Source organism: Gallus gallus, chromosome 7 (genome assembly GCF_016699485.2).
Source record: "Gallus gallus isolate bGalGal1 chromosome 7, bGalGal1.mat.broiler.GRCg7b, whole genome shotgun sequence".
In the NCBI taxonomy this organism is placed as follows: domain Eukaryota; kingdom Metazoa; phylum Chordata; class Aves; order Galliformes; family Phasianidae; genus Gallus; species Gallus gallus.
Window position 1 is genome coordinate 7,132,634 of NC_052538.1, and position 13,470 is coordinate 7,146,103.

Consider the following 13,470-nt stretch of genomic DNA (forward strand, 5'->3'; position numbering starts at 1 on the left):
TCCAGGGTCAGACGTGGGCTGATTTATACTGGGATTCTTTTCTTTTCAATAATCCAAGCTCCCACGTTTAGACATGCAGACATGCAAACTTCTGTTTTCAAAATTATGGTGCTTTTCACACACAGACAATGATGTAAGTATAGGACTATCATACCTGTCCCAGGGAAATGTAATTCTGATTCAGAGAATTAAGGATAAAGTACTAGATTTGCGAGAAATGACCCATGCTTCAAGTAACTTAATAATTTGAAATGCAAAAAAATGTATTACAGACAGGCAAATCAAGAACAACAAAATGCACAAAAGGATACCATAGATACTTGGAATAATCAGTTATAAGTTGATTTTTTTTCTTTTTTTTTTTTTACCTTCTGCTTTATGAAGCTCTAGTGCCAGCTGATTCTTGGCCTCACTTTCCTCAGTGAGGCACTCCATTAGTTCTCGATGTTGACAAACCACCTGAGCAGTCTCCTGATTTCGGCGGGTGAATTCTTCTTCAAACTGTGCATGGATTTCATGTGTTTTTTCCAGCTAAAAATAAACAGTTTTCCCTATGATTAGATTGTGGATGCAGATGCATTGTAAAAATAACTGCAGGTATTTAAACCCAAATTCTTCTCTTAGTGCATAAGTGTTATAAAAAAATAAGGTCCAGATTTATAAGTCTCTTAGTAGTATCAGCTTTTTTTTGCCCAAGACATTCTAGTGACTCCCTGTACCCACTTATCCGTAGTTTCATCACAAAACATCCTTAGATACAGAAGCTTCTTTACTGTGCATAAAGAGAAATACCTTCCGGTTGGCCAAGTTACCTAGCCTCCTGAATCGCTTGCAACTTAAGGCATCCTTGCACTTAAATTCAATAATCATAAAATATCCCAAGTTGAAAGAAACCTGCAAGAATCACTGAGTCCAAATCCTGGCTCTACACAGCACCACCCAAAATCCAAACCCTATATCTGAGAGCATTATCCAAATGCTTCTTGATCTCCAGCACCTTGGAGCTGTGCCCACTGCACTGAGGAGACTGTTCCATGCCAACCACCCTCTGGTGCATAACCTTTTCCTAATCCCCACGCGACCCTCCCCTGATGCAGCTCCAAGCTATTCCATTGGGTCCTGTCACTGTCACCAGAGAGCAGAGATCAGCACTGCCCCTCCACTCCCCTGTGACAGAGTTGCAGGCCATCATGAGGGGGCTGCAGGCTACCATGAGGGAGGTGTAGGTCACCATGAGTCTTCCCATCAGTCTCCTCAGGTCTGAACAAATCAAAGGACCTCAGCTGCTCTTCACATCTTGCCCTCTAACAGACAGTAAAGTAAATGTATCATTTGGTTTCCAAGGCGTGAAACCAGTTCTCTGAAATTATGCGTCGTGCATTCCTATGTGCAATGTCTCAAGTTTGAAGAAAATAAAAAGCAGCCTCATTTCCACTTAGTTTACACATTTTGCATGTATGCTCATCTCTGGGTTGCACAAAATATCTGATGAGAAGAAAAGTTCCAGAAAACAAATTTCTTTCCCTTTACACTTTTTCTTAAACTAGTGGCTTCCTTAATTAGTACAGTAATCAGTTTGTTAAGTAAGTTCTATAAATGTATAGAGTAGTCCAGCACCTACCTCAGATTTACACCTATTTCCAAAGCTGAATGCCTGGACACTGTAAACTAAGTAGGGAAATACTCAAATTATTTTGTAATAGAGTCCAGCTTATTACAACTCAGTAGCATTATAGTAACAAAGGGATAAAATGAGGCTCATTAGAGATGAGCCTGAGGGAACAATGCTGGGGTTGAGGGTAAGGCAACTGGCTCAGCTGAAGTGCATCTACACCAATGCATACAGTATGGGCAACAACCAGGAGGAGCTGAAAGTGGAAGTCATCATGTATCCAGCAAACTGTGACTCACTTGCCATTACTGAAACATGGTGGGATTGCTCCCACAACTGGAGTGCTGCAATGGATGGGTATAAGCTCTTCAGAAGGGATAGGCAAAAAAGGGGAGATGGTGGCGTGGCTCTCTCTCCTGAAGAGTGTTTTTATATTTGTTAAGCTTGGGGATGGGAATGATAAGGTTGAGTCTCTGAGGGAAAGAATCCTCCCTTATCGGGGGGATAAGGCTTACATCCTTATGGGGGCTTGTTACAGACCACCTAACCAAGATGAAAAGACGGACAAAGTGTTCTATGAGCACCTGGCAGAAGTTGTGCGATCGCCAGCCCTTGTTCTCATGGGAGACTTCAGCTTCCCTGATGTATGCTGGAAATATAGTACAGTACAGAGGAAGCAGCCTAGGAGGTTTCCAGATTGTATGGAAAACAACTTCCTGACGCAGCTGGTAGGAGAGCCTACTGGGGCAGGTCCCCTGCTAGACCTGCTGCTCATGAACAGAGGAGTGGTGGGGGATGTGAAAGTCTTAGATGGGAGCTATCTTAGGCAGAGCTACCATGAACTGGTAAAGTTCTCAATTCTTGGTCAGGAGGGAGGTCAGCAAACCTGCTACGTTCGACTTTCAGAGGGTGGGCTTTGAACTATTCCAGGATTCTAGTAGGGAGAAGCCCTTGAGACCCCTCAGAACAAGAAAGACATTGAGGCCCTGGAGCACAGTCAGAGAGGGTGATGAGACAAATACAAATCTTATGAGGAGTGCCTTAGGGAACTGGGTTTGTTCAATCTGGAGGAGTCTCAGGAGAGATGTTATTGTACTTTACAACTACCTGAAAGGAGGTTGTGGCAAGGTGCCCCAAGTTGCACCAGGGGAGGTTCAGGTTGGGTATTAGGAAGAACAACAACTCTGAAAGAGTGGTCAGGCATGAGAGTGGGCTGCCCAGGGAGGTGGCTGAGTCACAGTTTCTGGAGACGTTCAAGAAATGTATAGATGTACTGTGTTATATGTTTAGCGGGCAACATTGGTGGTAGGTGGACGGTTGGACTAGATCTTACCGCTCTTTTCCAACCTTAATGATTCTATGATTCTGTGTTCAACATATTCCTGACACATTTTAACATCAGACTGAATTTTATTTGACATGTTTATCAATGTTGAAGAAGCACTGATGCCATTTTTCTTATTTATGAGAGGTTTTATCACACTTAATTCTGTTCTCCAGAAGTTAGCAAACACACCTAAAATTCTAGTTTAAATTTTCTTAAGGTGACTAACATATCTCCTTCACACAGGATTTGCTGTAAAAAGAAGAAAACTGTTAAGTCTCAGTTATAAGAATTATTCAAATAAAGGCCAAATTATCCACTGCAAGAAGCAGGAGATGCACATGCCTCACACTACTTATAATTTACCTGAAGATACGGCATGATATTTTTCCTCATGGCAGCCAGCCCTATAAGGTGTTAACAAATACAAGCCTCAAGTCAGAGTTCACATTTTTAGAGTAATTATGCTTCTATACATGTAAAGACGTTATCTTACTTGCTTAGTTGATTCTGTAACCAGTTCCAGAAGTCTTTCCACCGCAGTGCGCAAACGACGACAAATTTTCAGTATCATTTCTTCGTTTTCATATGCCATTTCTGGCTTTGCAAAAACACTTTCATATAAGTACTGGCTCAACTCATACTGCTCTTCAGTCACTGGAGACAGCTGGCTGTGTTCTGTGAGAGTTTCATCAAGCAGTTCATCTACTGAGAACAAGCAAGCTACTTATATGCACAGAAAAATGACACAGAACTGGTCACTCAGATAACAACTCACATCAGACAGCAACACTGCTTAGCTCTGAAGATATATTACAAGGTGAAAAACTTGTTAATACTGAGTTATTTCATGTTTACAAATCAATACGGTCTTTTTCAATACTGGGAAATATGCTTGTACATCAGGAACTGAAGTTCTGTATCTATCAATTTCAACTTTCCTGGTCTACTATCCATCCAGCCTCATCAAGCCACAGGTTACTATTTTTGCTACTTAGCTTATCTTATCTTAGTTAAGATACACTGAAAAACTATCTTAAGTGTGGAAAAATTTGGAAACATAGTAACATTGCAACAAGAGATATCTCTCTTCAGAGCTTCCTCCATGTAATACAAAATGAAAAGCCATTATTCAAGAATATCAAGTTATGTAAACTTGCACTCACCTTTCTCTAGGTGACTCTTTTCTTTAGCTTTGAAGTATTGTGCGAAACCTATTTCTTCCACAATACTGTGACTTTCCATAGAATCTGCAGAAGCCATACTGTTATCAAGGCAAAGACCAATCTTGCTACAGATAAGATCCTCAACAGCAATTGTGGCCTTCACCAGCTCCACAAGCCATTTCAAAACACACTGATATGAGTCCTGCATTTTCTTCCTAGAACAGAAGCACATGAAACATTGCAAAGACTGTGTGCGCTTAGAGCCTTCAAACGTACTGAAAACCTGACAGTCTAAAACAGACACCTTGCCATGGTTTAACAATTATCAGTAAAGAAGATTCAGATATTTCGCAAAAAAAAAAAAAAAAAAAAAAAAAACCACAAACAAAAACACATCCAAAATTAAAGAAAACAACAAAAGAAACAATACACAGATGCAGGCTCAGCAAAATTATTTCTGTTATCTCTGTATTTATGGAAGCAAAAGCAGGGAGAACGTGTTTATTACTATAGTATCTGTAACACCAAAATAAATAGGAGTGTCCTAGCAGAGTAGACTATAAAAATTACACATATGGAGACGTTTTAATTTGAAAAAAATATTGATACTACTTCTGAGGCATGTAATACTGAACAATTTCTGATACAGTTGCTCATGGAAGTTTGAACAAATAGCAGAAATATCCAAGTCAGGCATAGAACATCCGAGAACAAGTAGTCTGTCATACTTTAATATCCTACAGAAAGCCAAACAACGGGAAGGAAGATCCACTAAGTCCTGGCACAGCACAGCTAAACAGTAAGCCAGTTTTTTGTCTGTCCAAGTGTGGAAAAGGAATTATTCTGGAAAATTATTCAACATGTCAGCCTCTCTCTGATCCACATGTTCAAATAACAAATCAAACTGACCTAGATTGCACTGAAAAGTTCCTAGGATACAGAAAGCTTCCCTAGCTTTTGCCAGGATTATAGACAGTGGTGAAACCAAAACACTAAATTCTCCATCAGATTACAAGGGACTGTGGGGTGAGGGAGGCAAAAAACAAACAAACAAACAAAAAACACAACATGGTTTCCATATCAAATAGGTTAGTAAAGCCAATACTATCATCTTACTCTGTTATTTTGATCTGGCTTAACTCATTTATTTTATTTATAAAAAATGAGAAAAATAAATAACAATCACTAAGCACTATATAAGCCAAGATGGACAAACCTTTCATCTTTGGACTGCTCAATATCAGATCTCAACATGGCTACCAAATTCCCTCCTTCTTGGTTCTCTCTGTCCCGTCGCTCTATGAGTGTCTCCAGTTCACAGTTGGTCTCCTGTATTTCACAATTTAAAGATTCTACTCTCTTTTCCAGCTGTGGAAAATGTAATAACAATGGAATAGATAGAGATGATCACTTCTCACAGACTATGAACGTCGCTCTTACCCTCTATTAGCTTCTGTATATTCACATTAATCATCACCTCTGCAATGCAAACTTGCTTCCAAAAGTACTAGAAATAAAGGACAGCAGAAAGACTAAAACTGGATTTTTTCTTTTCATTCTCCTTTTCTGATGTACATTTTATTTCAGGAAGCTATCTCATTTGCATTTAGACTCAGCACACAGAAGCAATGTAAAAACTTATTAAAAGTTTGTCATACTTCAGTTTATTTTTGTTGTTCACACCTTAAAAATGCAAAGCAATGACCAAGGCACAAATTTTGACACTAGCACACAAACTTGAATAGCAACCTGACAGAGTATGATTATTCTCACTTTTCTTCTCCCCTGACCGCTTTTTTTTTTTTTTTTTGCCTCTCGTGAAATCCCACATGAACAGCAGGAAAACAAGAATCTATGCCCTTCAGGTGAAAGTCATAATGCTACTCCTACCACTTCCCTGTTTTCCTACTAGCCATAAAAGCTTAACAAAATATTCCAGTATACCAAATTTACATTTTGATCAGTGCCTTCTGAAATGCAAGTGAAGACAAAGAATATTAATATCTTCTACTTTGAGAACTCAAAGCTATTATTTTGATTATTCAAAAAAGTTCCCTACCTAAGACAAACGCAACTTTCCATGCCTTTCTTCCATATCTTAAGATCTTTGCCAAATCTAAATTACAGTCAAGAGATTTGCTTTACAGCAGGCATACAATTTTGTTTTGTTTAGCAAATAAATACTGTCTTTGCCACTTCTGGAGCCATCTTTCCCATTTACTGGTCCTACATACCCCCAAATTATAGGTCTGTTGGTCTATCAAAAGTTAGAGCACTATTTTCTAGGGAAAACAATGCAATAGATACAGATAGCATCATACACAGAAAGCAAGATGGTAAACACTCGACCTCTCTTACAAAAGGGCAGTTTTCAAACTACTGTCCAGTTTTAATTTCCATGTGATAGTTCTAGCACTCCAGCTAAGAGACCATCACACTGAGAGTCCATTATATACTGCACCTTGAAAGCTAGCAACCACTAGAATTACACACACAGTCCTTGTGTATATGCCTTGAGACAGATGAAAGCACTCTATTAAAATACAGTTGCAAAAGAACAGCTGAAATTTAAGTTTAAAATATTTTCCACACACCTGGATAATTCTTGCTGCTTTTTCCTGTAGCTGTGCTGATAATGTCTCCTTCTCCTTTTGGCAAGCAGCCTGTGCCTTCTCACTTTCCTGAATTAACACCTGCTCCTGGTCATGTATTAATGCTGTTTTTTCAGCTTCAAATTCATCCTGCATAAGTGACACATAATTTGAATTACACAAAGAGAGGGAAGAGAGAAAAACAAACAAACAAAAATCTCCCCATAAGTTACATATAGTTTGAATTACACAATGAGAGAAGAGAAAAACAACACCTCCCTTCATACGCATATTCACCTTTTTCTTTTTTTAAACTACGCTCAGTCTTATTCCTCAGTTTAACTAGCAATAACTTACACAATTCACAGCCCTAATCATAGTTTTGGCATAATTTTGTTGATTTAAAAATAGTTAAATAGTTAAATGAACTTCCTTAATGAGCTTGCTAAAATCCTTGCCATTTCAAACTATTGAGACCGTAACAAGGAACAGAAAACAGATGGACAGAGACAACAGCAAGTAAACAACACACATAGCACAGACTTCCACGCAGGAAGTGATTTATAAGAACAAACTGAAAATGGCTAAATCATCTAGAAGATATTAAATTGAACCTTGTTTACCTCAGAGGAACATGTCTGCTCTAGCAGCAAATAAGAGAGGTGAAATAAGGCCCTAGGATTCCATCATGAAGAGGCTAAAAAGAACCCTGCAACACTCAGAACTGGGAATGACAAGTAGCACTTACTGTATAAAAAAAAAACACTGCATCATAGAATCATAGAATGGCTTGGGTTGGAAGGGATCTCAAGGATTGTCAAAGTTCCAAATCCCCTGCCACAGACAGGGCTGCCAGCTGCTAGATCAAGTACTAAATCAGATTGCCCAGGGTCCCATCCAACCTGACCTTAAATGCCTCCAGGGACGGGGCATCCACAACCTCTCTGGGCAAACTGTTTGTCATGATTTTGTGGTTTATTATCGGTATTCAACATCATACCATCATGCAGCGGACTGGGAGTTAAAAAGTTAATGCTGCAGCTCCAGTCTCAGAAGAGATGAATGAACGACGATTCTCAGAAGACTTTGCTATTTTCCTTTTCTGTCTCCCAGGGAGAGGGAAAAATAAAACTGACTGTAAGTCATAAGACTATCTCTTTGTTCCCTGGCAGATCAGAGTAGGAACTTTGATTTTCAGAAATTCTCTCATTTATTCAATTTATTAGCTTCAATCCTGATTAACATGTATTGTCACTATTATAGTTAATAAATTAAGTTTGTTTTCCTCCTCAGATTGTTGCTGCTGTTTTTTGTTTTTCCTTTTCCCTTTTGTTCCCTTTCCTCCCTTTTTGGGCCAGTGGGCTTGTGGGCCTGTTGTCCCCATCATGGACACAGATTTAGAGATAAAACTGTGACATTGTCCAGCGCCTCACCACTCTCTCAGTAATAAACTTCTAATCTAAATCCACCCTCCTTTAGTTTAAAGCCATTCTCCCTGGTCCTATCACTGTCTATCCATGTACAAGGTGGATTTCCCTCATGATTCTAAACTCACTTGAAATATTGGTAGGCCGCAATCAGGTCTGCCCACAGCCTTCTCTTCTCCAGGCTGAACAAGCTCAGCTCCTTCAGCCTATCTTCATAGGAGAGGTGCTCCAGCCCTCTGATCATCTTCGTGGCCCTCCTCTGGACCCTCTTCAACAGCTCCACATCTTTCCTGTGGGGGCTCCAGACCTGGATGCAGTACATCTGGGGCCTCACAAAGGCAGAATAGAGGGGGACAATCACCTCCCTTGCCCTGCTGGCCACCCCTCTTCTGATGGAACTCAGGATACCATTGGCCTTCCAGGCTGCAAGCACACACTGCTTGGTCGTATTCAGTTTTTCAACAAATCAAACTGATCTAGATCCAGAATCCCTAAGTCCTTCTCAGGAGGACTACTCTCAAGGAGTTCTCCCAGTTTTTACACAAATCTGGGATTACCTCAACCCAAGTGTAAAGTCTTGCACTTTGTTTTGCTGAACCTCATTATGTTCACATGCCCACTTGCGAGTTTATCAAGGTCTCCCTGGATGGCATCCTTCTCTTCTGCTGTATCAACTGCACTGCTCAGTTTATTGTCATCAGCAAACATGCTGAGGGTGCACTCAATCATATGCAAGTTGATCTATGAATACCAATACATTCCAGGGTGAAAGATGCTTTCCCTGTTGTTTGGTTAAGTGAAGAAAACAGCTTTATCCTCAAGGGATAAAATAAGACTTCATAGCATGAAGCAAAACACAAGTAGTCATCTATACTGCCTCGAATCCTATGTGGAAGATGCCAGGGAGAATAAGACTTCCATCATCACTTCCTCAGCTGAAAAGTGTATACTGCTTGATGACACCATGAAGACTGTCATAAGAGGCAAGACCAAAGAGCAACACTGGCATTTGGAAATAACAATACAAACCCCACCTAGAATCAACAAGGCAGAGCGAGGCAGAAGAACCATGTCCATCTATGATTCCAGACTCAAACAGCAAAGCGCCTAGCTATTAGCAAGAGAGAAATGAACAGGCTCAAAGCAGTGTGAGGATTTCCTCAACCAGAACAGTTATTTGTTGAAGTTGCTGAAGCAGTCTGCCTATCCTTCTCAGAAGCAGTATATCCTCTAACGGCATGTCAGATTATACAGAGGAACACTGAATAACTAAAACTACCATATTTCCATCAGATCTTAAATCAGTTTTCTGCTTAGGTGGAAAAAAGCAAGGAAACTGATTGGCACAATTCCTCATTTTCAGAAAAATAAGCTACTAGTACATACTTTTGAGTTCATTTTAATTAAACTCTACCTACCTTCAGCTGTGCAATTTGCTGTTCAAGGAGTACTTCTGACTGACACTTCAACAGCTCAATCTCTTCCTGGAACTGAAGCTGCTGCTTCATTTTCACTGCCTCAAATTGAGACAGAAGAGCTGTCCTCACAGTTTCAATTTCAGAGGCTGATGCAGAAGCATACATCTGCAGACAAGGAAATAATATAAAATATTTTAACCACAGTGTTATAATTAAGGAAAAAAAACCTGAACTAAATACAAAAAATCAAGGCCTGCAAAAGCCTAAGAGAATTTTCACTATAGGTTGTCCCAGGGCCATACAGAACTGCTATCCATATTGATGCTGACTATGGAAAAGCAAATTTATAACAATAGGTAGCAATGAGAAGGCATTAGGTACCGAACAGTTCCTGTAGTCACAAGATTCCCAAGTAAGATTAACATTACTCCCTACTTGTTTGATTTCCAACAGACATATGACTAAAGGGAAAGTAAAAAAAAATAATAATAAAAATCAAAGGGACCTTATTTTGGCCTTCCAGTACCTGAGTGGAAAGTACAAGAAAGCTGGAGAGGGACTCTATCAGGGACTGTAGTGATAGAACAAAGGGTGATGTCTTAAACTAAAAGCAAACAGATCTAGATTAGATGTTAGGAAGAAATTCTTTACTCAGAGGATGATGAAGTCCTGGCACAGGCTGCCCAGAGCAGCTATGGGTACCCCATCCCTGGCAGAGCTCAGAGGAAGCTAAATGGGTCTCTAGGCATCCTGATGTGGTGGGAGGTGTCCCCGTCCACAGCAGGGGGTGGGACTGGATGGGTTTAAGGTCCCCCCAACCCAAGCTATTCTGTAATTCTATGAAGGAAAAAAAAAAGGAAAAAAAAGAAGAGGAAAAAAAAGAGGGAAAGAAACACAAAAAGAGCATCTCTTATTAAGACAAGATTTTTCCTGCTGTAATAGGATTAGTCATTAGGTGGCTGTCTAATGTTATTATCTCATGAATGACCGTGCTTCAAACAAGGAAATCCACCAAAAATATCAGAAAAGACCCCTCACACATCTCTTCTACTACACTCTCTAAGAAGAGTTACTCTATGAATAGAGAGAAATCCTATTTCTAGGACTGAGAGCCTAAAACATTAATAATGAAAAGTACTTCCCACTTAATAACTTCCCACTTAATAACAAAACTAATTTCCCAGGCAGACTTTTCTTCCAAAAGTAAAGAGAGTTTGCAGTTCATTGTGGCCAGCTGGGAACTGATACCAGCTCTAAGGCCTGGCAATCCCTAGGAACACAGTGAAAATGGGTCTCCTCAAAGCAACACTTTTTGTGAAGTGCACAAAGTAATACAAAAGTGCTGCAGGGATTAGGGAGCTATTTAGCATACTATATCATTTTCAAATTAGTAACTGAAAAAGCAAGTTACAACCTATCTTGCATTGTTTGCTTGCAGTTGGATAAAGTTATTGTTGTTTGTGACTAATTCTAATATACAAGCATAATATATACTACAGAAAAGTGAATATCTTGATCATTTGCAACTCCTCGCATCAACACTCAAAAACATCTTCCCCCATTCAATACTTAAAAATAATTTCCTTTATCATTTTAGCCTTCATTACGAGCTCATATGCCTTACAGCCTTTATTAAGCTTATACATAAGCATTTCCAGGAAGAAGAAGAAATAATAAAGCCTTAAGGGCAACAAGGAAGATTTTCAAATCTTATTGAGAAAACACATTTGAAAAAGTATTACTCTTTATAGTTTCACTAAGAAAGCTTAAAGTGGGCAGCTACTTTCCACAGATAGTTAGTAACCTAAATTATTACCTATTAAATGAGAGCTTTACAATGTCGAATTAAAAAAGAACAAGAACTCAGAAGAAAGCACATGTTCCCCAAAAGGTAGAGACAGAAAACTATAAACAAGGATTTAAATTAAAAACATAAGGCTAATGCACATATATGAATTCCTAGGTCCTCTTAGATAAAGCAAGGCTGGAAGAAGTTAGCTTTGTCTCTTCATATCAATTGCCACTATTGCAAGAAATCCAGAAAAGGATCTAGATATATAGGCTTACTTCTAAAGTTAATAAGATTGAATTTAATCCATGTGAAACTACGGCTTATTTTGGGTTGAGGTTTTACCAACGTTCTGACCTCCTGTTCATGTTTATGCTGTGCTTTTAGTTTCTCCAATTCCTTTTCCAGCTCCCTAGAGTATTCTTCCTTATGCTTCTTAATTTCTGCCTCATGAAGATCCTGAAGTTCTTGCAGTGCTTTTCTATGTTTTTCTTCCATGTGCACTACTTCCTCACGTAACATATCCAAGGCTAGACGTTTTTCTTCTTCCAGTAAACTTCTCTGATTTTGCAGAGCTGCTTTTAAATCATCCTGTTTCAGCATTAATTTAAAACAAACAACAACAACAAAAAAAGGGTAAAAATAAAGAACAAATATTTTTGTAACCCACTGGTAAAGTGCATGTCCTCTGTATCAAAGTTGAAGTAAGCATGAGCAATGTTGTCTCATAAAAAGTACACACAGTCTGTATCATTACCATCTAGTAATACTTCCATAATTTCCTTACTTTTTCCCTTGTCTGTGATAGAACACCCCATTGACATAATATTAAACTTTTTCTTTGTAAAAGTCTTTACACTGAAGTACAATTCAAATGCAGATGTAAGATTAGTTAGCAGACAGCACAGAAAAAAAAACCTTATTCACCACAAGACCTTCCTCTGAGTCTCTGTGGACACAGAAACCCCATCAAATCATTAGGCTTGCTGAGTAGGCATGATGAGGAAAAGCAAAACAAAATGAAAAAAAACACACACACCACGAGAACACCTTACAGCCCTCTGGAAGGTCCTCTGTTACAGCAATGAGCTAAGCCTTCCTAACTCTTTGACTTGCAACATTTTTGGTACATTTTTTCACTTGCTCAATCTCTTAAAGAGATTCATATTCATCTTCAGTTTCCTATTTCAACTCACAGTATAGCCACACAAGATTTAGTGCTGGCTCAAAAGATGTTGTAGAAAATAATGCCCAATGAACAAGAGTGATCCCACAAACTTCAGCAGCTTCACATACTTACACAGGCTTAAAAATATAACATGAAATTTCACTTTCTACAGTAAGTTTTCTTTTTGACTCACCTTATGAGCTTCTTCTGCTTCTACAGCCATAATTTTAAGTTTTTCCATATGCACAGTAGCTAGCTCAATTTTCAAATTATTTTGTGCTAGCTGAAGTTCTTCAGAGTGCTTTAATTTCAATATCTCTATCTCCTGAGCCAGGCATGCTTGATTCATTTTATCCTTTTCATGGAGCTGCTCTGTGTGATGCAGCTGTAGTTTCTCAAGAACCAGCCTATGTTCACCTCTTATATTCTGAATTTCAGATAGGTAGGATGACTCCAAGGAATCCAGGTTTGATAAGTGTTTAGCCTCCAGGGCATCAACTTGTGCTTGATGTTTTGTCTGAAGTTCAGCAACAAAAGCTTCAAGCTGAATTTGCTGTTTACTTTCTAGTGTAGATTTAAGTGTCTTAATTTCAGCTTGGTGCTTTCTCTGAAACTCAGCTGTCAGAGATAAAATTTCCTGCTTATGCTTCTCCTGTAGCTGCTGACTTTGGAGTTCTAGCTCATCAACATGTCTCTTCTTCAGCTCTTGGAGAAGAATCTCTTGCTCAGCTGTGAACTTCTGAGTCAAAGCTTTGTGTTCCTCCATAAACCTAAATGATTTCCCATAAAGTTAAGAGAATATCATCAGGCACTTTTTGTTGAAATAATAAATAAATAAATAAATAAATAAATAAATAAATAAATAGCAAAGAACAGGAACAAGGCTTTACTTATACTCCATAATTTCACCTTGTGTTTCTAATACAGAACTAATTCAAAGTAAACCACAGCCAGGTCGTGACCTAAGCAATGTCA

The 13,470-nt window shown here is 38.9% G+C and overlaps 1 protein-coding gene across 27 annotated transcripts in view; it reads right to left on the reverse strand.

The window, feature by feature from the left end:
- PCNT (pericentrin) overlaps nucleotides 1-13,470 on the reverse strand; it is a 97,782-nt gene that overhangs the window by 49,679 nt on the left and 34,633 nt on the right. For 23 of the 27 annotated variants that reach the window (XR_005861545.2, XM_040703995.2, XM_040703994.2 and 20 more), the window contains 8 exons: nucleotides 12,689-13,265; nucleotides 11,685-11,918; nucleotides 9,539-9,703; nucleotides 6,697-6,843; nucleotides 5,319-5,470; nucleotides 4,103-4,317; nucleotides 3,433-3,644; nucleotides 369-531 (listed from right to left, as the gene is read on the reverse strand). Coding sequence is in view for 26 of the 27 variants with exons in the window: in XM_040703995.2 (XP_040559929.1) it covers nucleotides 369-531; nucleotides 3,433-3,644; nucleotides 4,103-4,317; nucleotides 5,319-5,470; nucleotides 6,697-6,843; nucleotides 9,539-9,703; nucleotides 11,685-11,918; nucleotides 12,689-13,265 (1,865 nt within the window). In the remaining variant the exon portion in view is untranslated. The remainder of the gene's footprint in view (nucleotides 1-368; nucleotides 532-3,432; nucleotides 3,645-4,102; nucleotides 4,318-5,318; nucleotides 5,471-6,696; nucleotides 6,844-9,538; nucleotides 9,704-11,684; nucleotides 11,919-12,688; nucleotides 13,266-13,470) is intronic. The other 4 variants (XM_040703976.2, XM_040703974.2, XM_040703977.2 and 1 more) reach the window with 3 other exon arrangements.